We start from the raw sequence: 24645 nt of genomic DNA on the forward strand, positions 1-24645 counted from the left end.
TGCGTCGGCTGCGATCTTGTAAATCAGTCACCTGCTGCTCGAGGGCATCCAGAAGGCCAGTGTGTTCGTCGATCACTTTTTTCTGCTCTCTCTGTTCCCTGACCAAAAAGTCAACTTTAGAGCATATATCCTGGATTGTAGTCATGTTAGAGGCGAATTCGGTGCGCATTGCTGCTAATTCAGCCTTAAAAATGTCCTCAAATCGCTTTATAGTGACCGCCATATTGTCTTCAATGTCAGCTCGGCCTGCCACGGCTGTTGGTTTTGTTTTCTTCTTAATTGGCGAGGATGATAGTGAAAGACAAGCGAGTTTCCTACTGTGTGACATCTGCAGACCAACGACAAATTAAAAACTACCCCAAATGTAAAAAAAAAAGACCAACAACAGTAAAAGCTGGTAATATACATGGAGCTCAGCTAATGTGTGACTTGGCTCATGAAAGCGTCACGTGATCCCCCCAAGACACACCACCAAGTTTCTATAACTTTAAAGAACTTTGGATATTTTAACAAGTATATCGCTGCAAAAGTAACTCTAAAAGTAACTTCTTTTTACCCTTAAATGAAGAATGAAAAAGAATCTTGCTGTGAGTATATTTGGGCCTTAACGGTCTCTTCCCTTTATGCAGTTTTTTTCTGGCAACTATGTGAATCAGTGTGCCCTGGACATTGTTGCCATTTTCTTAAAAAATTAATAACAAAAATAAATAACGAAAATAATTGCATGTGCAACCTGTGCATAGTTACAAAAATCAGGAAGTGCACGTACAGTATGTCCATATATAAAAAAGTATACTTTGGGCTTGAGAGGTAAAATCCTATATTTAGTCTGCTGCCTTTTAAAAGAAATGTGGCCACTAGACCCCAATTTTCACTTCCGTGTCATTCCTTTTATAAGAGCTTACACTCTTTGTCAGATGTGTGATCTCGTCATAGGGGGATGGGTGTGAGTTCAAATCTACATGTGCTAAGTGCTACAAGAGTGTTTTGTTGACATTTCATTTGTATAGACCACCAAATGGTTTTAGCAGTTCTTAAGTAACCCAATCCTTTATATGTCTCGGCGGGATAAAGAGTTTTGGTTATCACTGACCTCCATTGTATGTATTTTTTTTAAATATCTTATGTGTGTGTGTGTATGAGATTTTCAGTTTCAATTAAAGTGAAAACATAGCAGACTGATGGCCCACTTTGGTTGGTCAGGCATGGATGTGGAAATAAGGTGCAATAAAACTTTAATGAGAGCCTGTCATCTTTTAAAATGCCATTTTCTCATCCACTGGCCTGCTCAATTCTTTCACCCAAGAGTGATGAAAAACCAGCCCTTATTCTTCTCCAAAAAGCAGCTCAAAAGCCTCATATCAATTATCAGGCTAGCAGGCCTGTGAGCTCTTTAATTTTTTGTAGTTTTTCCACAAAAGTTTACTATGCCTCTGACATAGTTTTCCCATTTTCTGAGTGCTAGATTAGTCACAGAAACAGAGGCTGTGGGAGGTAGGGAGGAGGAAAGTTAGGGAGGGGGAGAGGGGGGGGGGGGTCTTGAGCAAAATAACAGATCGCTGCTTTTCATCCCTTTGTGTCGACAGTAATAATCCATTTCAATAATCCTCTGCATTAATCGCTGCATATGAACAAATCTCAAGCATCCCAACTCCATTCTGTTTTCTGTGTTGATATCTATCTATCTATCTATCTATCTATCTATCTATCTATCTTATTTTAGTTTATTTTTTTGGACTGAAAGATTCAGAAAAAGATAAATTGTTAGTTATTTTTGCTTGTAAAATTGAAAACAAATATAAATGCATAAACAAACCATGTAGTTTACTTCATAATGGGTCTTTTAAGTTAAGGCTTTTAAGGTTTGGGTTTTTCACTGTTATTTGCTGGTTGAGGACACTGGGAGTGGTGCTTCTAGTTGTAAAGCCAAGGGGCTGAGTCTAATGAGGTCACACCCTGGACACCAACCCCTCCCACTGTGCCATGACCGACACGTGTTTTCCTGCCCCTTTTACTACAGCCCACCAACAATAGCAGAGCTGCAGAGGAGCTGTCCTTGGTACTGAGAATGGGAAACGGTGTGTGCAAGTGCATTTGAGTGGGAGAGAGGAGGAGGGTGGAGGCGTGTTCTTTGTGTTGTGCAGCCCGAGTTAATCTGCTGTGGCATCTACTCAGAGAGGAGCCATACATCCGAGAACCAGCACTGCTGTGAGGTGCCGCGCACAGCTCCTGATTAAGTGTGTCCTTCAAAAAAAATAAAAAAAGCATTCACTTCAAAAGGTCTTCTCCTGAGCCTGTGTGGTACATCTTGGAAGACTTGAGGAGCTTTTTGCTTTGTGCTACAGTAAGACTTTTATAAGTGCATGTGGATGGGAGTTAGAAAGGATGTTTTTCTTAGGTTGTTTCCAAAATGATGTTGCATTTTAGCAGGTATAGTATGTACAGATGAAGAGGATGCATCTTTTAGACTAGAGTTACATTCGTACCCAGGGGGCTGAAGGTTCTTCAACTACAAGGAGCTGCAGACAACTAATTTTAAAGGAATTCGAGTTTACGAACTGGAGCTTGACTTTGAAATGGCTTGAATCTTTCCTGTTGGACTGGAGTTGGAATGTCAGGATATCAGACCCAGGCACTTTTGGGAGTCTAATGGAGCTACCTGAACTGGGAGACATTGTAGCCTGCAGGGACCTAGTTCCTCTGTAAGTACAAAACTCCTCTGAGCTCTCATCCCTTTCTTCAAATTTGACATGTATTCTTATATTACAGACTTGTGATTTTAGATGTAACCTTCTGGATAAACTTTCTCTTTTGAATTGAAACTACAACGACATATTCATACTCACAGGCAGACAAAATATTTAATGAATTGTGTTCAGATGGAAGATAGGGTCATCTCTTCTCATAGGGCCAGCTGTTTCAAGTATTGTCAAGTAAACAGGGAGGATAAGATGAGATGTTGGCAGAACATGCTAGAGAATCTACAGAGGAAATAGGTTAAAGGGAGAGAACAGTGAAATTACAGGATTAATAAGTGTCTCTGATGTTTAGAACCAAGCCATCAGCAGTGTGCTGTATAATAGCATCATGCACAGATGCACAAAAAGTACAAATAATCTTAAATATCCTTAAAACTACATTAAATTACCGGTGAATCATGGATATTATATTTTGTTTTCAAAGAATATATTAAGATTTTCTAAACCCCCTCCCCCATTTCAAATGAACAACTGAACATCTGCTCTGAAAACAAGTTTCTCAAAGGTCTACTGTAGATGATGCAGAGGATGCTGAACAACGGTTGTGGGTCTCTGTGCATTACCCATTTCACTGCTTTAAACCCCCTTCCCCCACCAACCTCCCTCCTCAGACACAAATACTGCCTTTTACACATAAACAAGCTTGCCCATATTCTTGGATCACTCTGAAAATACTGACCTACATAACACAGAGTGCTGTCTCCTCCTCCCAGACCTCTGCAGATATACATTGCAATGGACTCCACACTCATTTCTGCATTAATATGATTTTATGTGCACTTTACACACCACACACATTTTGTAGAAAATTTGGTTATTCAAGGGTTACTCAAGCTTAAACAATAGTCACACAACGTTGTGTCTCACTAAATGCAGCCCAATACTCCACTAACATACAGTCCTGTCACTGTATACTTCATAATCCAGGCTGATAAATGCTGTTTTCATGAGAACAAGGCTGTTAAAAATGCTTTCTTGAACTAATAAACAATTTCTTTGTATGTGTGCTCCTGATGCTTAACACTCAGCTATCTCTCTCCTGTGTTTGCTACATTTCACTGCTGGTTATACTCTGTATAATTGTATATGTGACGAATAAAAATCTTGAATCTAATGGCGAGACAATCTCATTGATCCAGAATCCTTGTTTACACAGTAAACAATTAAAATAGCACTACTGTATGAATTCAACAGTTCCAAGCATATCTATCTATCTATCTATAGCAATATGATAATAATAACAATAATTTCAAGAATTCACATGATCACAATTATAACTTAGTCTGTTTTTATTTGCAGAATGCCCTGTTGAAATACCTGTAAGCAATGATTAGCTCAAAAGAGGAAGATTCACTAACATTTCTGCAGTATGTTGAAGATTGTGGACTAAGAGCATATGACAGATTGGTCTCACAGAACGTCAGGCACGTGTGGAATGAGAAAAACTGGATTAACTTTCAGGGGAAAATCGAAAAGAAGCAAAAGCAGGAAGAAGCCATTAAAAGGTAAGAAGGAAAATATGTTAGCAATGAATGAATGAATGAATGAATGAACGAATTAATGAATGAATAAATAAAAGATTGCACTTATTGCAAACACCCTCATTTAAGACTGTGGAGATAGCTCACTTGACTCATTCAAGCTTACATAAAACATTATGAGCATTCACTCATCGGCACACACTCCAATTACATGTATGTAAATGACAGTCACAAGAAGAAACAAACCTTAATATTATTCCCCAGGGTACTCCCTCACACTGAATCCCTCTGACAATGACAGAAATGACCATGTCTCTGTCACAAGTTCACCAGCTAGTCACCAGCTCAGGACTTAATTTCCCAGAATCCTCCCCGGCTCACACCTGCTCTCAGTCCACGATCACCTTCACTTGGAGTTTAATTCCCCGCACCTGTCACCGCTAATCTAGCTCCCTATATCCTTGCACTCTCCCCGTTGTCACATTGTCTGGTCTCCCAGTTGGCTATGCTTACATACTTGACTCTCACCTGCTATTAACTACCTGCTAGCCACTCCAGCGTTCTGCTCCCCGTTCTCCTGTGCTCCATCGTCTCCACGCTCCACTATTCCCCAAGAACCCTTGCCATTCCCCGTATATTCACCTGAACTCGTTGTCTTGCTTTCCTCCACCTGCCTGTGTTCAATAACCTGCTGTTGTTTGCACTTACCTCTGTGTCCCCCTGTGTATTTACTGAAAGTCCCCTTCTATATCTGGATGTTGATTAATTCTTTATTTTTTACATACTTTGGGCTTGGACATTTTAATAAAGTTTCATCCTTGTGACTTTAAAGGTTATGTGCAAGACATGCCCAAAGATAATTTTGGATAATGTTGCACAACATTTGTATCAGTTGCATACTAGTCATTAAATATAGTCTAGTTTTGCATCTTAATGTAGTTTCAGTCATACAAAATTGATTGTAGTCGTGATTTTTTTTAAATCAGTGGCCTTGCTATAACATAAATGCAGCTGTAATTGTGTCTGTGGGCTGTTGAGTGCTGCCCTAGACCCATTGGCATAGATTGTATTGATCACATTTGGCACAGTCTTCTAAGTGCAATAAAAGCTAAATGCTCTCCGAGATCTCTTTCGTGCATATGGCTCAGGCTTCAGCTACTTAAATTTTTTTTATTTCTGTTTGACATGATGTAAATTTGTGCTTAAGAGCAATGCACAAATAACTTTTTTAAAATACATTTTTTAAATAATTTTTAAAATGTATTCCTAAATGCGGTCAACAAAAGTGACTGCTGTGCATGTTTTACCATGCATGTGATTCCTTTCAGTAACTGGTGTATTAAGATTAGCCGGTATCTTAATACACCAGTTACTGGAAGGAATCACATGCATGGTAAAACATGCACAGCAGTCACTTTTGTTGACCTTAGCGCATTTAGGAATACATTTTAAAAATTATTTATGCTTTAAAGCACTATTCAATCTAATGATACAAAGATGAGTTTGGTTCAGACATTTTAATACTTTACAAACCAGAAAAAAAAGGGTTTATAATAAAAACATTTGTAGTGAATTAGAGCAGTTTATTTTGGTTGTCATCCAAACAAATATAGTCTCCAAAATAGCTCAGGTGTCCCACGTTACCTAATGTCCCAGATTACCATTCACTTTTTAGGTCATCTCAACATCTTTTGACAAAATGATCACTGAATCTTCATTTTGCTAACTGTCAGATAGCAGATAGCAGTGCTTGACCAAACAGTCTTCAGTGAGACCCTGATTTAAATAAGACGCCTCTGGCTTGCTTAGTTGAGGACACTTAATTTCCAGCGATATCGTCAACTTGATTGCACAGATACTATTTGAACTGAAATGAGCTGGACGATGACATCACTGAATCAAAAGCTATGTTTACACGGACACTTTTTGTGACGAAACCGAAAGTAGTGTTTACATGAACGCTAAATAAAGTGATTGGGTTGATATGTGCATTTATATGTCACTGTCATTTATATATAAGCTTCTGATCAGATTTAATCTTTGCACACACTGCATGAATATACGCAGTTTCCCGCTGTTGTCGCATACTGTTTTAAAAAGCACACTTGATATTTATCTATCAATTTGTCCTTTTGCATTATTATACACACTATTTTCCTATTTAATACTGTAAAGCTGCTTTGACACAATCTGTATTGTTAAAAGAGCTATATAAATAAAGGTGATAAGACACTTCACTGTTGCAGCTACTTGAAGCTGAAGAGCTTTCACCAAAATATTACCTCAAGTTACATTCTTGATCATGAAAGGGTACAGAAAATATTAACCCTCTGTTATTGGTCTGCTTATCAGCTGTTTCTTATATAAAATATTCAAACTCAGTGGCTGGAGGATGAGGGCTATAAAAAAAAAAAAAATCTGGATTTTTCATGAGGCATATAAGTGGGTCAATGAGACGACCCATTTTTACAGGAACTGATTGGAAGAGAGAGAGAGAGAGATCTGGTAGAAAGAGATTAAGTGTGAAGAGTGTGCTAACAGGAGTTGTGTTCTGCCTGGTGACAGCTGGAGCAGTCACCAACCAATCAAATTGCTTGCACATGCACATTGCTCTGAGTGAGGCGGGTCTTCTTTCTTTCTCTGCCATTCTGTTGGAGCTTTCACTGTCTCTGGGAGCACACAGAAACTTTGTCCATACACAGCCTCACGTGCTTATTTGCTTACAGCAACTATGCTGTAAACACTGAAGATCATGGAGAGACATGAAAGGAAACAATGAAGTTTATATGAAACTATGCAGGGCTGAAAAATAATTCAATGTTTTAGATTGTTCTGTGTGTGACATTTTAATGTAAAAAAATACTTATCTTTTTTTATATTTATGTTTTGAAAAGGTTGTAGGGATGCTGTTGAGCAGCTTCAATACATTGGCATAATGGCATTAACACTTTTACTGGGCAAGGGCAATGTAATAAATAATAGACCTGTTTTCAGATACAGTCTGTTTAATTGGCCGTATTTAAAGGTGATGTAATTTCTAACACCAAATGGAATTTTCAAAATAATGACTACTATTTTTAATCAGGTTTTCTGAATATGTCATTTTAAGATAAACAAACAAACAAACAAATAAATAAAAATATTGGCAGCCTAATTGTAATTCTTGTTTTATGGTTGCTTTATTCAGAATTTCAAAAAAGATTGTGTAACACTGCACTGAATGCTATGCTAAGGAGAAGTATGGTGTCAGTTACATTTAACAGTAGGAAACGTGTCTGCGCCAAGCCGGAACAGGCACATGCAGTGCAGACAGCTGCTCCAACATCAGCGTTTCTCTTCCTAATGAGAGCTTAATGCCTGATCTGTCACATGGGTGTGTGTTTTTAGATGGTGTCATGTATGCAAGTGTGTGCGAGGAGACTGGTTACACAAAGCAGCAGCAGCAGATTTTGTGTTTGGTTTCTGTGTGTACCCTGTTGCTAGGCAAACTTAAGCCCTTGACCAATGAACTCTTCTCTCAAGACTCCTGCTGTTTAGCAGCTATGCATGTAGGAGTTACCAAGTTATACAAACACATACACACACTCAGGTAATTAATGAACACACCTTGAACTTTGGAAACACAAACAACAATTGCATCTTTAACTCAAACAACTGATGGCTAATGCAGTCACTCTTATTTGTGAGACAGACATCTTTAGAGGGAGAGAGAGATAGAGAGAGAGAGAGACATTAACAGATAACTTTGATCTAGTACATCAAAAGAACCAAAGTAGATTATGACTACTAGAAACATAGATATAGTAGCAAATAAATGGCAAGCGTGGTTTTAGCAGGTAATGAGAGACTAAGAAATATCAAGGATATTTTCCAGTGTAGTGCATAAAACATGATGTCATATTTTTGCAATACTAAATCACTGTTATCATTGCATCAAACCCAGGAAAATAAGATCCTTGGTATTTAAGCTTGTATTTCTCCATATATTCTACACCAGTCAAATGTTTTTGAACAGTAAGATTTTTTATGTTTTTTAAAGAATACTCTTTCGCTCACCAAGCCTACATTTATTTGATCCAAAATACTGCAAAAGTATTTTAAAGTATATTTTACTATTTAAAATAACTGCTTTCTATTTGAATATATCTTAAAATGTAATGTATTCCGGTGATCAAAGCTAAATTTTCAGCATCATTACTCCAGTCTTTAGTGTCACATGGCCCTTCAGAAAACATTCTAAAATGCTGATTTTATTATTAGTATTATTATCATTATCATTATTATCAATATTTAAAACAGTTGAGAACATTTTTATTCAGAATTCATTGATGAATAGAAAGATCCAAAGACCAGCATTTATCTGAAATAAAAAGGTTCCCTTTGAAGGGAACACACACTGTGTCCCCTAGAGGGCGCTTTTGGGGAATGTCATCGGCATGATCAGTGTCTGAAGTATGAGTCTAAACATGACAATGAACTTGACTTTGGCAGACGGGAGCCCATGACGTCACGACAGGTGCGCCCGAGAGTATAAAAAGGCACCTGTTAAAAAACGTTGAACGGCAGAGCATATGCGGCAGCGAGTCAGACTGGGGTGGCTTTGCACACAATGGCCTTGTTGCAAGCCTACAAGGCTGACATGCTGAAAGACCTGGACCAGGGCCGGGGACTCCCTCCGGAGGCGGTGGAGGAGCTGCGCCGTACCAAAGATTTGGCTCTTCATGCCACTAAGCAAACAGTCGCCACTATTGGTCGTTCGATGGTGGGGATGGTGGCTAAGGAGAGATACAGGTGCATCTAAAAAAATTACAAAATCGTGAAAAAGTTCATTTTTTCTTGTAACTTATTTCAAAAAGTGAAACTTTCATATATTTTAGATTCATTACATGTAAAGTAAAACATTTCATAATTTTTTGTTTTAACTTTGATGTGGAAGTAAAAAGAAAACAGTATCTCAAAATATTAGAATATTTCCTAAGATCAATCAAAAAAAAAAAAGGATTTGCAAAAAAGAATTAATTACCGTGTCGGAGGATGAGGTTCGGAGGGCGCTAAGGAAAGTGAACGTCAGGCGCCGATCAGCTCGCTGGTTTGTTCACTTCCATCTTTAATGAGTCCCTTGCTACCTCCGTGGTTCCCGCCGCATTTAAAAAATCTGTCATTATCCCTGTGCAATAACAATAAACCCTCTTGCCTGAATGACTATCGCCCAGTTGCCCTCACATCTATAGTCATAAAGGTTTTTGAGAGACTTGTAAAGAGCCACATCTGCTCCTCCATACCTGATACTTTGGACCCTCTTCAGTTTGCCTATCGCCCAAACAGATCTACGGACGATGCCATCTCTCACGTCCTCCACTCTTCCCTCACACACTTGGACAGCAACAATGGGAATTATGTAAGACTGCTATTCATTGACTATAGCTCAGCTTTCAACACTATAGTCCCCATCAAGCTGGCTTCTAAACTCACAGACCTCGGCCTAAACCCCTCACTCTGGATTCAAGACTTCCTCACCGGCAGACCTCAAGTGGTGAAAGTTGGCCAGTTCACCTCAAACTCCATCACCCTGAACGTAGGAGCCCCACAGGGCTGTGTCCTGAGTCCCCTGCTCTACTCTCTCTACACGCATGACTGTGTGTCCTCTCACAGCTCCACATCTATTGTCAAATTCGCTGATGATACTGTGGTTCTGGGCCTCATCTCCAACAACGATGAGACCACATACTTGGATGAGGTAGAGAGACTCACATCATGGTGCCAGGACAACTGTCTCTCTCTGAATGTGAGCAAAACTAAAGAGCTGATCATGGACTTTAGGAAGAGACAGCAGCAGCCCTACACTCCTCTTATGATCAGTGGGACCCCTGTGGAGAGGGTGAGTAACTTCAAGTACCTCGGTGTAAACATCTCCGAGAACCTGACTTGGACTACACACATCCAAACACAGGTTAAGAAAGCCAGGCAAAGACTGTACCACCTGCGACAGCTGAGGAAATTCAGGGTCTCACCAGCAATCCTGAAAACTTTCTATTCAGGGACCATAGAAAGTGTATTGACTCAGTGCATCTCAGTGTGGTATGGAAACAGCTCCAATCAGGACTGCAAAGCACTACAGAGACTTGTGCGCTTAGCTGAGCACATCTCAGGGTCTGCTCTCCCCTCTCTGCAGGACATCTACCTCAAATGCTGCAAAAGTAGAGCTGTTAAAATCATCAAGGACTCAAATCACCCTGGTAACCATCTATTCACTTTGCTTCCATCTGGTAAGCGCTTCCGTAGCCTGATGGCAAAGACTGAGAGACTTAGAAGGAGCTTCTTCCCCCAGGCCATCAGGCTCCTAAACTCTAACTCTGTGTCATAACATCACATGACTCCATGTAAATATCACCATATCAATAAGCTATTCAGAATTTTTTCTACCTCATATTGCAGCTATTTAAATACCCTGTACAAGTTTTTGCACATTCTTTTTGCACATTCCTCTTATTACTAAGTCAACAACATACTGACCTGCACATTTATATTTTTTTATCTTTTATTTTATTTTATTATTTAATTTTTTTCTACTTTTCTTTTTCTTAATATTTGTATACTTTATAATTGCACTGTCCTTGGAGCGGACCTGACCTACATTTCACTGCTGGTTATACTCTGTATAATTGTGTATGTGACAAATAAAAATCTTGAATCTTGAATCAGTTCTTTTTCTCCTTAGTCTAGGTAAGATGCTTCTGATGTTGTTTCTGTTTCAGAAGCGGCTTGGTAGCCCTTTTCCTGAAGATGTCTGAGCGTGGTGACTCTTGATGCACTGACTCCAGCTTCAGTTCACTCATTGTGAAGCTCTCTCAAGTGTTTGAATCGGCTTTGCTTGACAGTATTCTCAAGCTTGCGGTCATCCGTTGCTTGTGCACATTTTCCTACCCAATTTCTTCCTTCCAGTCAACTATGCATTTAATATGCTTTGATTCAGCATTCCTTGAACAGTCACCCGTTTCAGTAATGACCCTCTGTGACTTACCCTCTTTGTGGAGGGTGTCAATGATTGTCTTCTGGACCATTGTCAAGTCAGCAGTGTTCCCCGTTATTGTGGCTTCAAAGAACAAGAGATACACAGAATTTATACTGTATGGATGGTCATTTATTGAAACTCAAATATAAATATTCTAATATTTTGAGATACTGACTTTTGACTTTCATTAGCTGTAAGCTCTAATCATCAAAATTAAAACAAAAAAAAAAAACTTTTGAAGTGTTTTACTTTACATGTAATGAATCTAAGATATATGAAAGTTTCACTTTTTCACCATATTCAAATTTTCTGAGATGCACCTGTATCTGTGGCTAAAAATGGCAGATATTGGGGAAAAAAGAGAAACACTTTCTCCTCGATGTTCCGGTTTTGCCTTCCGAGCTTTTTGGTACATCCGTTGAGACAGTTATTGAGAAGTTTCGGGAAGTGAAGGCGCGCTCCGCTGCTTTTAAAAACTTTATGCCGCGCCAGTCCAGGTCCAAGCCTCAAGCCATAAAGGGCACTGGTTCATCCCAGTCTGAGGACCGGAGGCAAGACCAGAAGGCTAGCACCGCTTCTCGTGCTCCCCCTTCTTTGAGTGGTAGAGCACGGAGGAGGCACAAAGCTAGAGGGAGAAGGAAAGATCTCAGGGAAGTGATCCAGAGTAATCACTCTGAGCACTCTAGGATCCCAGAGGCTAATTAACAGCTGCCTCCTTCCCTTCCCTTGGAGTTATGATTGATGATCAGCTGACTTTCTCAGACCAGGTTGCCAAAACTGCCCGGTCCTGCAGATTTGCTTTATTTAACATCAAGAAGATCAGGCCCTTCTTTTGGAACATGCTTCACAACTGTTCTGTCCAAGCTGGACTATTTCTGGACTATTTGTTATACAGTTAACAAAAGCAAAAAAGGCCTCTAACACTAGCTCGCTGTATTTTTTTTTCCAAAAAAAAAAAAAAACCTTGCTACATATACTGCGTTAAGCTATTTGACACTTGTTGTAGCACTTGCATATCATTGCTCTTTTGTTGATTTTCATTGTTTCTATTGTCCTCATTTGTAAGTCGCTTAAATGTAAATTTATATATACAAACCCGATTGCAAAAAAGTTGGGACACTGTACAAATTGTGAATAAAAACAGAATGCAATGATGTGGAAGTTTCAAATTTCAATATTTTATTCAGAATACAACATAGATGACATATCAAATGTTTAAACTGAGAAAATGTATCATTTTAAGGGAAAAATAAGGTTATTTTAAATTTCATGGCATCAACACATCTCAAAAAAGTTGGGACAAGGCCATGTTTACCACTGTGTGGCATCCCCTCTTCTTTTTATAACAGTCTGCAAACGTCTGGGGACTGAGGAGACAAGTTGCTCAAGTTTAGGAATAGGAATGTTGTCCCATTCTTGTCTAATACAGGCTTCTAGTTGCTCAACTGTCTTAGGTCTTCTTTGTCGCATCTTTCTCTTTATGATGCGCCAAATGTTTTCTATGGGTGAAAGATCTGGACTGCAGGCTGGCCATTTCAGTACCCGGATCCTCCTTCTACGCAGCCATGTTGTTGTAATTGATGCAGTATTTGGTCTGGCATTGTCATGTTGGAAAATGCAAGGTCTTCCCTGAAAGAGACAACGTCTGGATGGGAGCATATGTTGTTCTAGAACTTTGATATACCTTTCAGCATTGATGGTGCCTTTCCAGATGTGTAAGCTGCCCATGCCACACGCACTCATGCAACCCCATACCATCAGAGATGCAGGCTTCTGAACGGAGCGCTGATAACAACTTGGGTTGTCCTTGTCCTCTTTAGTCCGGATGACATGGCGTCCCAATTTTCCAAAAAGAACTTCAAATTTTGATTCGTCTGACCACAGAACAGTTTTCCACTTTGCCACAGTCCATTTTAAATAAGCCTTGGCCCAGAGAAAACGCCTGCGCTTCTGGATCATGTTTAGATATGGCTTCCTTTTTGACCTATAGAGTTTTAGCCGGCAACGGCGAACGGCACGGTGGATTGTGTTCACCGACAATGTTTTCTGGAAGTATTCCTGAGCCCATGTTGTGATTTCCATTACAGTAGCATTCCTGTATGTGATGCAGTGCCGTCTAAGGGCCCGAAGATCACGGGCATCCAGTATGGTTTTCCGGCCTTGACCCTTACGCACAGAGATTGTTCCAGATTCTCTGAATCTTTGGATGATATTATGCACTGTAGATGATGATAACTTCAAACTCTTTGAAATTTTTCTCTGAGAAACTCCTTTCTGATATTGCTCCACTATTTTTCGCCGCAGCATTGGGGGAATTGGTGATCCTCTTGCCATCTTGACTTCTGAGAGACACTGCCACTCTGAGAGGCTCTTTTTATACCCAATCATGTTGCCAATTGACCTAATAAGTTGCAAATTGGTCCTCCATCTGTTCCTTATATGTACATTTAACTTTTCTGGCCTCTTATTGCTACCTGTCCCAACTTTTTTGGAATGTGTAGCTCTCATGAAATCCAAAATGAGCCAATATTTGGCATGACATTTCAAAATGTCTCACTTTCAACATTTGATATGTTATCTATATTCTATTGTGAATAAAATATAAGTTTATGAGATTTGTAAATTATTGCATTCCTTTTTTATTCGTAATTTGTACAGTGTCCCAACTTTTTTGGAATTGGGTTTGTATATTTATATACATATATATATACATACATACATATACATACATTATATATATATATATATATATATATATATATATATATATGTATATATATATATATATAGGGCTGGGGAGTAACGAATTACATGTAAAGGCGTTACGTATTTAAAATACGAAATCAAATTACAGCTACATCCGAAAAGTATTTTACATTACCAAAGTAATTACTTTGAATTTTAATGTAATTTATTAATTTAATATTTAAGTAAACCATTTGGGGATTTTAACCAATAAGGCAACTGATAGCAAGCTATGCAATATCGCGTTCATAATCACAGATGAATCACATTCGATTACGAATGTAAGTGTGTAGGGCTTGGTCGAAAAGCGAGCACACACACACACACACACACAGGTCTTTTAACAGGACGGCAACATTCCGGAAAGAAAAAATACTTTCCCTATCTTGTCAGGGATCTGCAAGAAATGGGACCCAGATGCAAATGAGCGGACAATGGTAATTAATTGACAAGACGTTGACTAGAAACAGCAGGGGGAGTGAGAAGTGAATCAGTCCAAACAGAGGGGCAGGGCAGACAACAATACAGGCAGGAGGGATGACCACTGAGCCTGTCCAAGGTGGCAGCGGACTCAAGCACAGAGGCAGCAGCTCCAGAGGAAGGCAGGAAGACAGGGACCCCGTAGCTTGAAGTGAATCTCAGAAGTCGCCCCAGTCTAGCCGCCAGGTAGTGACTCACAGATCCAGAGACCTGACTCGTGAGAGTGGAGAGCTGCTTCCAGGTGGTAGGGGTCAGAGGCCAGGGAATCTGGGTAAGGACAGGACAGGACAAGACACAATAACAAACAAGACAAGACTCAAGACAACACAATGACACAAGACAGACAAAAGAAAATCTAAACAAGAGAAAACACTAGATAAGAATACACAATCAAAAAAAACAAGAACTAGACAGAACTAGAGAAAACAAAAAAAGGAACCGAGAATATAAAATAACAAGACAAGAGATCAAAAATCACTTGAGCTAGATCAAAGGATATCTTTAGGGCCAAGAAACTGGTAGACATCAAAACGAACCAGCAAGGACACAAGGGAAAGGAACGCAATATAAAGCAGCAGAGCACACGAGGATCAGGTGAACACAATCAAGCAAACGAGGACTAGACAAGGACTAAACAAGGGGGCGTGACCATGGAAAACAGGGAGGTTGGACAAGAGGAGCACGTGGCAAACACAAACAGAGACAGAGCCATGTGCTCAGACACAAAACAAACAAAGAAACATTGAACAGGGACAAGACAGACAAGACTGTCAGGGTAGGATCCTGACATATCTGTGGTCATAAAGTTGATTAACGACCAGCACCACGCTCAAGCATCCTGCTCTGCTCTCCTTAATGCCTCACGAGACCCCTAAAACAAAGGGGCATATGTGTGGAGAAATCTGGAATGTATTTAAAACAGGACTTCATGGTTGGTTCTTGTCACTTAAGCATAATTCAACCAGGAACAGGGCAAAGACCTTGGCATCTGGGATAACGCTGAAACAAACCATCCCTGAGTTCCTTTCCATTAGCGCAGTAATTCAATGATGTGTTTACTACACATGTCCAGCTAAGAAGATTCCCAGATCTCCACGAAAGTGACACTCGTGACTTTGCATTTCTCTCCAAAAGAGGAATGTGCCTTTTTGCTCCCTAACAGACAAAGAGACGCAATGCTATGCTCAAGTATTTTAAAAGCTACAGATTATACTAGTTTCTACTATTGAAGCAATATACTCGAAAACAATATATACAATATATTTACAACATATATTAAGGTTGTTTTCATGACATGTATGAGCTTGCTGTGTTATTGGAACTTATGGTATTGTTGTAATCTTGTGATGTATGATTTTCCTGATCAATATTTCTTCAGTTTCACATTCGTGGATGTGTTTATTTAGAATTTAGGATCGTTTAATCGATGCATTAACCGCGTAATGGATACAATTGATATATGTACTTTGGTTATGCAAAAATATGTGGTGTTTGATTTCAGACGAAAGCTGATTTTATTAGCAATAATCTGGTATTGATGAAAATTGTCTTTTCCCATCATAATGTACAAATTAGGACACTTATAGGAATCTGCTACGATATGTGTGTTATTTTATGAAATAAGGCAGCAGATAATGTATGCACGGAAAGAAGCTGTGCAGGGCGGGACTCCGCCCCACAGGAATAATCCGATTGGGTCAGTCGTCCGTGGGTGGATCCCAAATCGGCCCGTTAAAAACAGATACCCAACTGTGTCTCAGAGTTGGGTTGTTGGAAAGAAAAGTTTTAAGCTCAAGCTTAAGCTCAGCTCGTTCGGCGCGCTCAGTCATTTAACATTATGATCGAGCAGTGAACTGAGATCAAGACTCAAACTTCCAAAGAACTTTAACATCTAAAGCCTCAGAAACTGAAACCAACTTCCTGGGAGCGTCATCAAGTCAGAACGAAGCCAACCAACCACTGAAGAGTATTCTCGTGACAACGACCAACCAAGCCGCCAATCCGCGCACGATCTTTCCTGAACCGGGAAGGAACTCAACTCAAGTGAAAGCAAAGAAAGTAAGACAATATTTCCTACATCTGCTGGAAGCTGGTTGTATTCATCGCTAAGAGTAAAGACAGAAGAGTTCTATGTGTGTGTGATTTCCCTCAGGTTGAAAACGAGCATTAGGACCTAAAACTCTCTTCAGATCAAAACAATTCATTGCAACGAATGTGTGTGTGTGTGTTTGTTTACGTCTTCTGTTTGTGTCATTTAGCTTAAGTATTGTGTTAGAGTAGTGAAATAAACTTTGATTCTATTAAGAAATATCATGTCTGTGCTATGTGATTTTGCAAAGTCTGAATTTATTCGCCAAAGATCGCGTTTACCTACGCTCATGAATTTGATAACTAACTATTTGGTTTGTTTTATAGTTGGCCGCGAATAAGATAAACAAAATTGTTAAGAAATAACGGGCTGATTTTAATGCTTGCTGGACAAGTTGTTAATAAGGTATCGTTAACAAGATATAAATTGGACATTCTGATTAATCTCAATTAATCATATAAATATCGAATCTTAAGAGTGATTCCCTAAAAGCTAAAATTAGAACAATGGTTCTAAAGTTTACTACAAGTGTAAGTGCTTTTAATAATGCCATTAATGTTTTTGTTAATACAGTGTATAGCACCAGTCAACTAAATGAATATAACATGGCAAAGATCAATGCACGTTTGGAAGTTGAATGTAAGGGAAATGCCATTTTGGAATTTCTGTGGTTTAATGTGATATTGTTGTTCATGTTCTTATTCATGATTAAATTAATTAGAACAATAAAATAAAATGTAAAGCATTAACAAGATAACCTGTTCAATTAAATTTTGGAGTGATGACTGATTGAATGTATTTTTAGTCCAGTGCCTGTATAAGATTAGTATTGACCAAGTACAGAGGCTGTCATATGTGGATTAACTTGCTTTGTTGTGTATTTGCAACAGTTTCAATAAGAAAAATAACTTTTATATTGATTCAATGGATTTATTGCCTTAAAAAGAAAGAGAGAAAAAAACACCTTCGTGGACTTATTGCTTTGGGGAAAAATTTTTTTTTAATGAATCTTTGAAAATCAAAATCTGGATTTGAATTTATAATGTTATTATAACCTAAAGATGCTATGTGAAAGTTTGGAACAGAAAATAGTGGTTATTAATCAAAATGGATTTATAGCGTTGCAGACCTTGGGCCTAAAACTCATCACTAAACACCATTGACTTGTACACACACTATATGGACAAAAGTATTGGGACACCACCTTCTTTAGAACAAAAAAGGCACTTCCAAAACTGTGGCAACGAAGATGGAAACATAATTAATTTATTTGAAAATTGTATTTCCATCTCTGTTGCAACAGTTTTGGAAGTGTCTAAAATGACTGTACCCATGTGTACAAGTCATTGGTGTTTCTTGATGAGTTTTAGGCTCAAGGTCTGCATCACACCAGAGGTGTTCAGCTGGGATTAGGACTTGGTTTTCTGCAGACCAGTCAAGTTCTTCCACACTGACTGAATCAATCCTGTTCATTAGATGGGGGTGACCCAATACTTTTGGCAATAGTATATCACATTGCTGTCAAATGATTAATCACGATTAATCGCATCCAAAATAAAGGTTTTTGTTTACATAATATACATGTGTACCGTGTACATTAATTATGTATATATAAATACAAATACACGCATGTATATATTTAAGAAAAATATGTTATGTTTATTAAATATACTTATATATAATATACAATTTAATTTACATAATAGGACTAGGTGTTATAATCCCAATTTTCAGCACCATTTATCTGCACCATAGAACATTTTTCCTTTCGTTTTCATGGATGTTACCAGTGAGACACCTTATCCGATGTCCATCAGATCCCAGCTTTGTTTACATAATATACAGTGCCCTCCATAAGTATTGGAACAGTAAAGACAAAATTGCTCTGTTGGCTGTGGCGTCAAGTCATTTGCAAATATGATTAATAGATGAATATGAGACAAAACTACAGAATGTCACATTTTGTTATTAGCCGTTTCAAAACATACATGTTTTACCAAATAAAAAGAACAGCACTTTTAGAGTTCATTCCACTCATTGATGTGAGCATACGTATTGGGACAGTTGAACATAAGGCAGATATAAAAGATTAAAAGCTATTATTTAGTTGCAGATCCCTTGTGCACAATCACAGCAGTGAGTCTGTGACCACATCACCAGACTCTTGGTCTCATCCTTTGAAATGCTTTTCCCAGCCTTTAATGCAGCCAATTCCAATTGTTGCTTGTTTGGGGGAGTTTCTGCCTTTACTCTCCTCTTCAGCTGGTGAAATTCATGTTCAATCGGATTTAAATCTGGAGATTGGCTTGGGCAATCTAAGACTTTCCATTTCTTTGCCCTTATAAATTCCTTGACTGAACTGGCAGGGTGTTTTGGGTCATTGTCCTGATGCAATATGAAGCACTTCCCAATGAATCTGGTGGCATTTTCTTGAATATTGGCAAGATGGGTTTGTACCCTTCCAAATTCATTCTGCTACTGTCATCATATATTAAATCATCAGTAAAGTTGAGAGGGCCTGTTCCAGAGACAGCCATGCATGCCCATGCCATGACAACACCCACACCATGCTTAACAGGTGAGGATGTATGCTTGGGATCATTGCAGTTCCTTAGTTTGTCTCTACATTTTTGCTTTCCCATCACTTAGATAAAGGTTCATCTTTGTCCATAAACACACTTCCAAAACTCTTCTGGCTCACCTTTGTGCTTTTTTGCAAACTCTAATCTTGCCTTTCTATTTTTGGTGCTGGTCAGAGGTTTGCATCTTGCTGTGTAGCATCTGTAATTCTGTGTCAAAGTCTCCTGAGGACAGTAAATTGTCAGAGCATCACCCCAGCTTTCTGGAAGTTGTTGGTGATTTTACAGACACGTCTTTTAGGATTCATTTTCACAGCTTTTATGATTTGTCTGTCATCAACTACTGTTGTTTTCTCAGCCAATCAGGTCATTGTTGGTTGCTGGTGTCGCTCGTGGTTTCCAAACTCTTGATTTCTCCATGCCCTTTGTTTTTGCTAGAGCTCTAACTGACTTCCTCTTTTCTTTTAGCATCCAAATTGCTTGCATAATCAAATGTAAGATTCAGAATGCAGAAGTAATGGATGTAACTGATATGACACATTCCCTGCTTTTAATATCTGAAGAATTAATGCAACAGGACACAGCTGATCACTTAGAAAGACCTGTGAGGCAACTGAATGAAACTCTAAAAGTTCTGAACTTCTTAGCTGGTAAAACATCTATGTGTTGAATCACCCAATAATAAAATTTGACATTCTGTATTTTTGTCTCATATTAATATTTTAATCATATTTGTAAATGTCTTGACTCCACAGCCAACAGAGCAATTTTGTCTTTACTGTTCCAATAATTTTGGAGGGCACTGTGTATGTATACTGTGTACATTATTTATATATAAATACAAATACATGCATGTATATATTTATTATGAAAATATGTTGTTTATTTTATTAAATTATACTCATAATATAACATTTAAGAATATAAATATATGAATGTATATACATGTAAATATTTTCAAAATATATACTGTATGTGTGTGTATTTATATATATAGTGCCATGAAAAAGTTTTTGCCCCCTTCCTGTTCTTTTTTTTTTTTTTTTTTGCATATTTGTCACACGTAAAAGTTTCAGATCATCAAACTAATTTTAATATTATTTTAATATACCAACTTTGCTGCAGTACCATGGGTGCAGCAGGCGCAATGATATTACACAGCGCTTGAAAGTAGTCCCCAGCTAGGTAACTAGTTATGATATTGTAACGGGGCGAACGAGACGTGAGACGTGCGGATCCATGTGCAAGCTTTTATTAATAAACATAGTCAAAAAACAGGCTGGGTCAAACAAAGACAAACAGGTATGGTACGGGCAAGACACAGAGCAATCCTAAGGCTAGAGAGAGTCGACGATCTGTAAACAATATCCAACAGGGCAAGGCAGAGAGATAATCCAGGTATACGAGCAGTAGTCCAAGAGAGGTGCAAACAGAGTCCAAACGGCAAGGCAAAGGGTAAATCCAGGAAACACGGGCAAGAATCAAAACACTAGAAAAACACACAAGGCAAGACTATGACAACAAAGTGGTTTCCGTATCGCAGCTAAAACTAGGAGAGTTATAAATGCAGAACAATACTGGAACTGAAAAACAGAATGGCTCGGTAAGGCAGCTAACACTAGGGGAGTGCTATACGCAGAAAGGAAGTCCATGGTTTATGTATGGTGTGTGATTGTGGGATCAGTGCATACAGCTGTGTATCGTCAGTGCAATGGATGATGGGAAATGCAGTCCAATGTGATGCGTGGTGTGAGGGTCAATATGATGGAGAGGCTACCTCTTGTGGCAGTTGGACAAGAGACCACGAACCAGATTCGTGACAGAACCCCCCCCCCCAAGGAGTGGCTTCCAGATGCTCCAAACTCAGAACAAACCAGGAGGGCGGTGGAGCGGAGGCGGAACAGGGGGAGGGACAGAGGGCCAGGTCCGTGAGGAAGTGATGAGACCCAGAACTGAGGCAAAGCCGGCAGAGCAGGGCACCAAGGCAGAGCAAAAGGGACTAGAGCCCACCAGGGTGGAGCAGACGGGACTGGAGCCCACCAAGGCGGAGCAGATGACCACCACGGCGGAGCAGACGGGGCAGAAGACCTCCCTGGCAGAGCAGATGGAGCAGGGGCCCAACAGGGCGGAGCAGAAGACCACCAGACCGGAGCAGAAGACCACCAGAGCCAAACTGAAGACCACCACGGCAGAGCAGAAAACCGCCACAGCGAAGCAGAGACCTCTGGCAGAGACTGGGACCTAGGGGAAACTGAGAGACAAGCAGAGCATATGTGGCCTCAAGGACCGAGGCAGGGAACACAATAAGTTTATTGATGGTCTCCCTGGTGACAACCGAACGGGCAGATAATTCAGTGATTGAACCTGGATGGACAAACTGTTCATAATCGGGTTCTGTGACTGTAACTGGACCAACAGAAAGTTCATAATTAAAAGCATTGGTAGTCTCTGAGCTCATGACAGGCAGGTTTAAGGGTTCAAAGGCGGGTTTCTGGGTAGTGACAGACAGGGCAACAAATGCGGTATTGGCCTCCTTGAGAGTGGTTGGACAGACAGAAAGTTCAATATTAAACTCATGGATTGGAAAAGGACATACAGATAAGTCAGAATTAAACCTACATGGGGTAGTGGTCCGGCGGACAGATCAAAACCAGGTGCATTAACTGAAACTGGACTGGTGGTTTTTTCAATAAGGAAAACAATGGCAGATAATTCACAGTCAGGCTCATTCATAGAAACAGGACAGGACGAGAATTCCAGGACAGCACTTTTGGCTGCGACAGGACAGGCAAAGATTTCACAGATGGCCTCCTTAGCCATGACAGGACAAGATGAGGATTCGCAGACGGCCTCCTTAGCCGTGACAGGACAGGACGAGAGTTCAGGGACAGCCCTTTTGGCTGCGACAGGACAGGCAAAGAATACACAGACGGTCTGCTTAGCCGTGACAGGACGAGATGAGGATTCGCAGATGGCCTCCTTAGCCGTAACAGGACAGGATGAGAGTTCAGAGACAGCCCTTTTGGCTGCGACAGGACAGACAAAGAGTTTGTGAGTGGATACCACTGACACCTCCGAAGGTTCTGCAGCGGTTGCCGCCACCTCTGGATGTTCTACAGTGGTAACCGTCTCTTTGACCTTGACATGACAGGCTGAGAGTATATTGCTGGGCGCCACCACCATAAAAGAAGCTGAAGCGAGCACAGTCCAAGAGAGGTGCAAACAGAGTCCAAACGGCAAGGCAAAGGGTAAATCCAGGAAACACGGCCAAGAATCAAAACACTAGAAAAACACAAGGCAAGACTATGACAACAAAGTGGTTTCCGTATCGCAGCTAAAACTAGGAGAGTTATAAATGCAGAACAATAATGGAACTAAACAGAAAAACACAGAATGGCTCGGTAAGGCAGCTAACACTAGGGGAGTACTATACGCAGAACAATACTCCGCGATCTGTGAAAGGAAGTCCATGGTTTATGTATGGTGTGTGATTGTGGGATCAGTGCATACAGCTGTGTGTCGTCAGTGCAATGGATGATGGGATATGCAGTCCAATGTGATGCGTGGTGTGAGGGTCAATATGATGGAGTGGTGTCAGTGCTATCCACTCACAAACTCTTTGTCTGTGCCGCCACCTCTGGAGAAGCTGCAGCGGGTGCCTGGGGCAGTTCTGAAGTGGTGTACGCAGCCTAAACGCAACATAAAGCGATCCCCATCATGGAAAGCTCTTCGGACAGGGGAATTAGTGCAGGAACAAGAGGGGTAAAGTGAACTGGTTTGGGGATACCAGCTGCACGTGCAGACACCAGTGGTGCATCCCTCACATAGGACACCAGACTAGGATACCGAAGGACTGACCTTGAATATCTGGGTGTGACATAGAGGACGTGAAAAGACTCTGGCTGCTCAGCTGTGACGTGACGTGGTTCTGGATGGTTAGCGGTGACGTGAAGAGACTCTGGCAGATCAGCGGAGACGTGGTGAGACTGACGATCAATGGTGACTTGATTGGACTCACGAAGATTATCGATAACTTGACTTGGCTCTGTAAAATCAACTGTGACTTGATTTGGCTCTTGACTGGCAGTGATGGCATGACGGGGTGTTGTTGTGTCTGCCATTTTGCTATCAGGTTCCGCTGTCACCGCCATATTGTGAGAGCACTCTGGTGCAGCCACCATCTCAGTCAAAGAAGCGGTGTCACATTTCTCCTCCGCGACACCCACAGTGAATGGAGAGCCAACACACAACAAAGCATAATCCATAAACTGACAGAGTGATGAACGCGTCTAAGTTTAGATCGAAGGGGTTGATTTATGCCATCGCAGAAAATCTCTATCAAAATAATATCTGGTAAATCTGAATAGTGAGCTATGGCTAAAAATTCTCGCATATAGCTTTCCAACGATCGTGTGTCTTGCTTAATAGCAAATAATATGTGTTGTGTCCATACCTGGCCAAAGGTCCTCTAAACAGCTGCTGGATCCTTGTGCGGCCGAGTATTCTGTAACGGGGCGAACGAGACGTGAGACGTGCGGATCCATGTGCAAGCTTTTATTAATAAACATAGTCAAAAACAGGCAGGGTCAAACAATGGCAAACAGGTATGGTACGGGCAAGACACAGAACAATCCTAGGGCTAGAGAGAGTCGAGGATCGGCGAACAATATCCAACAGGGCAAGGCAGAGAGATAATCCAGGTATACGAGCAGTAGTCCAAGAAAGGTGCAGACAGAGTCCAAACGGCAAGGCAAAGGGTAAATCCAGGAAACACGGGCAAGAATCAAAACACTAGAAAAACACACAAGGCAAGACTATGACAACAAAGTGGTTTCCGTATCGCAGCTAAAGAGCTAGGAGAGTTATAAATGCAGAACAATACTGGAACTAAACAGAAAAACACAGAATGGCTCGGTAAGGCAGCTAACACTAGGGGAGTGCTATACGCAGAACAATAGTCAGCGATCTGTGAAAGGAAGTCCATGGTTTATGTATGGTGAGTGATTGTGTGATCAGTGCATACAGCTGTGTGTCTTCAGTGCAATGGATGATGGGAAATGCAGTCCAATGTGATGCGTGGTGTGAGAGTCAATATGATGGAGAGGCAACCTCATGTGGCAGTTGGACAAAAGACCACGAACCAGATTCGTGACAGATATAGCTGGGGACTACTTTCAGGTGCTGCATCATATCATTGCACCTGCTGCACCTATGGTACGGCAGCAAAGTTCCTTGATTATTACGCTGGAATGAGAGTATAGTTCCTAGACATTTTGGCCTAGAAAATCGCAACTTTTCACTTTCCATCGGTCTTTGTACACGATGTAACTACAGAAGAGTCAAGTTTTAAATAGGAAAATTCCTCCTTTGGTCATTTTTGAGCGACATGCTAATGGTCTAATCCGATTCAATGATCTATCCTAAGCTACGCTAAAAGTGCTACCGCCAGACCCGGAGATCGGCTGAATGGATTCAAAAACGACAAAACTCAACTGTTTAA

At 40.2% G+C, this 24645-nt stretch overlaps 1 protein-coding gene across 1 annotated transcript in view; it reads left to right on the forward strand.

The window, feature by feature from the left end:
* The first annotated feature begins 2173 nt into the window (after window positions 1–2173).
* nyap2b (neuronal tyrosine-phosphorylated phosphoinositide-3-kinase adaptor 2b) overlaps window positions 2174–24645 on the forward strand; it is a 61709-nt gene continuing 39237 nt past the window's right edge. The window contains exons 1-2 of the mRNA XM_079379747.1: window positions 2174–2702; window positions 4059–4264. Coding sequence (XP_079235873.1) covers window positions 4086–4264 — 179 coding nt within the window. The 5' untranslated portion in view covers window positions 2174–2702; window positions 4059–4085. The remainder of the gene's footprint in view (window positions 2703–4058; window positions 4265–24645) is intronic.

The sequence above is a fragment of the Barbus barbus genome (assembly GCF_936440315.1).
Source record: "Barbus barbus genome assembly, chromosome: 26".
In the NCBI taxonomy this organism is placed as follows: Eukaryota; Metazoa; Chordata; class Actinopteri; order Cypriniformes; family Cyprinidae; genus Barbus; species Barbus barbus.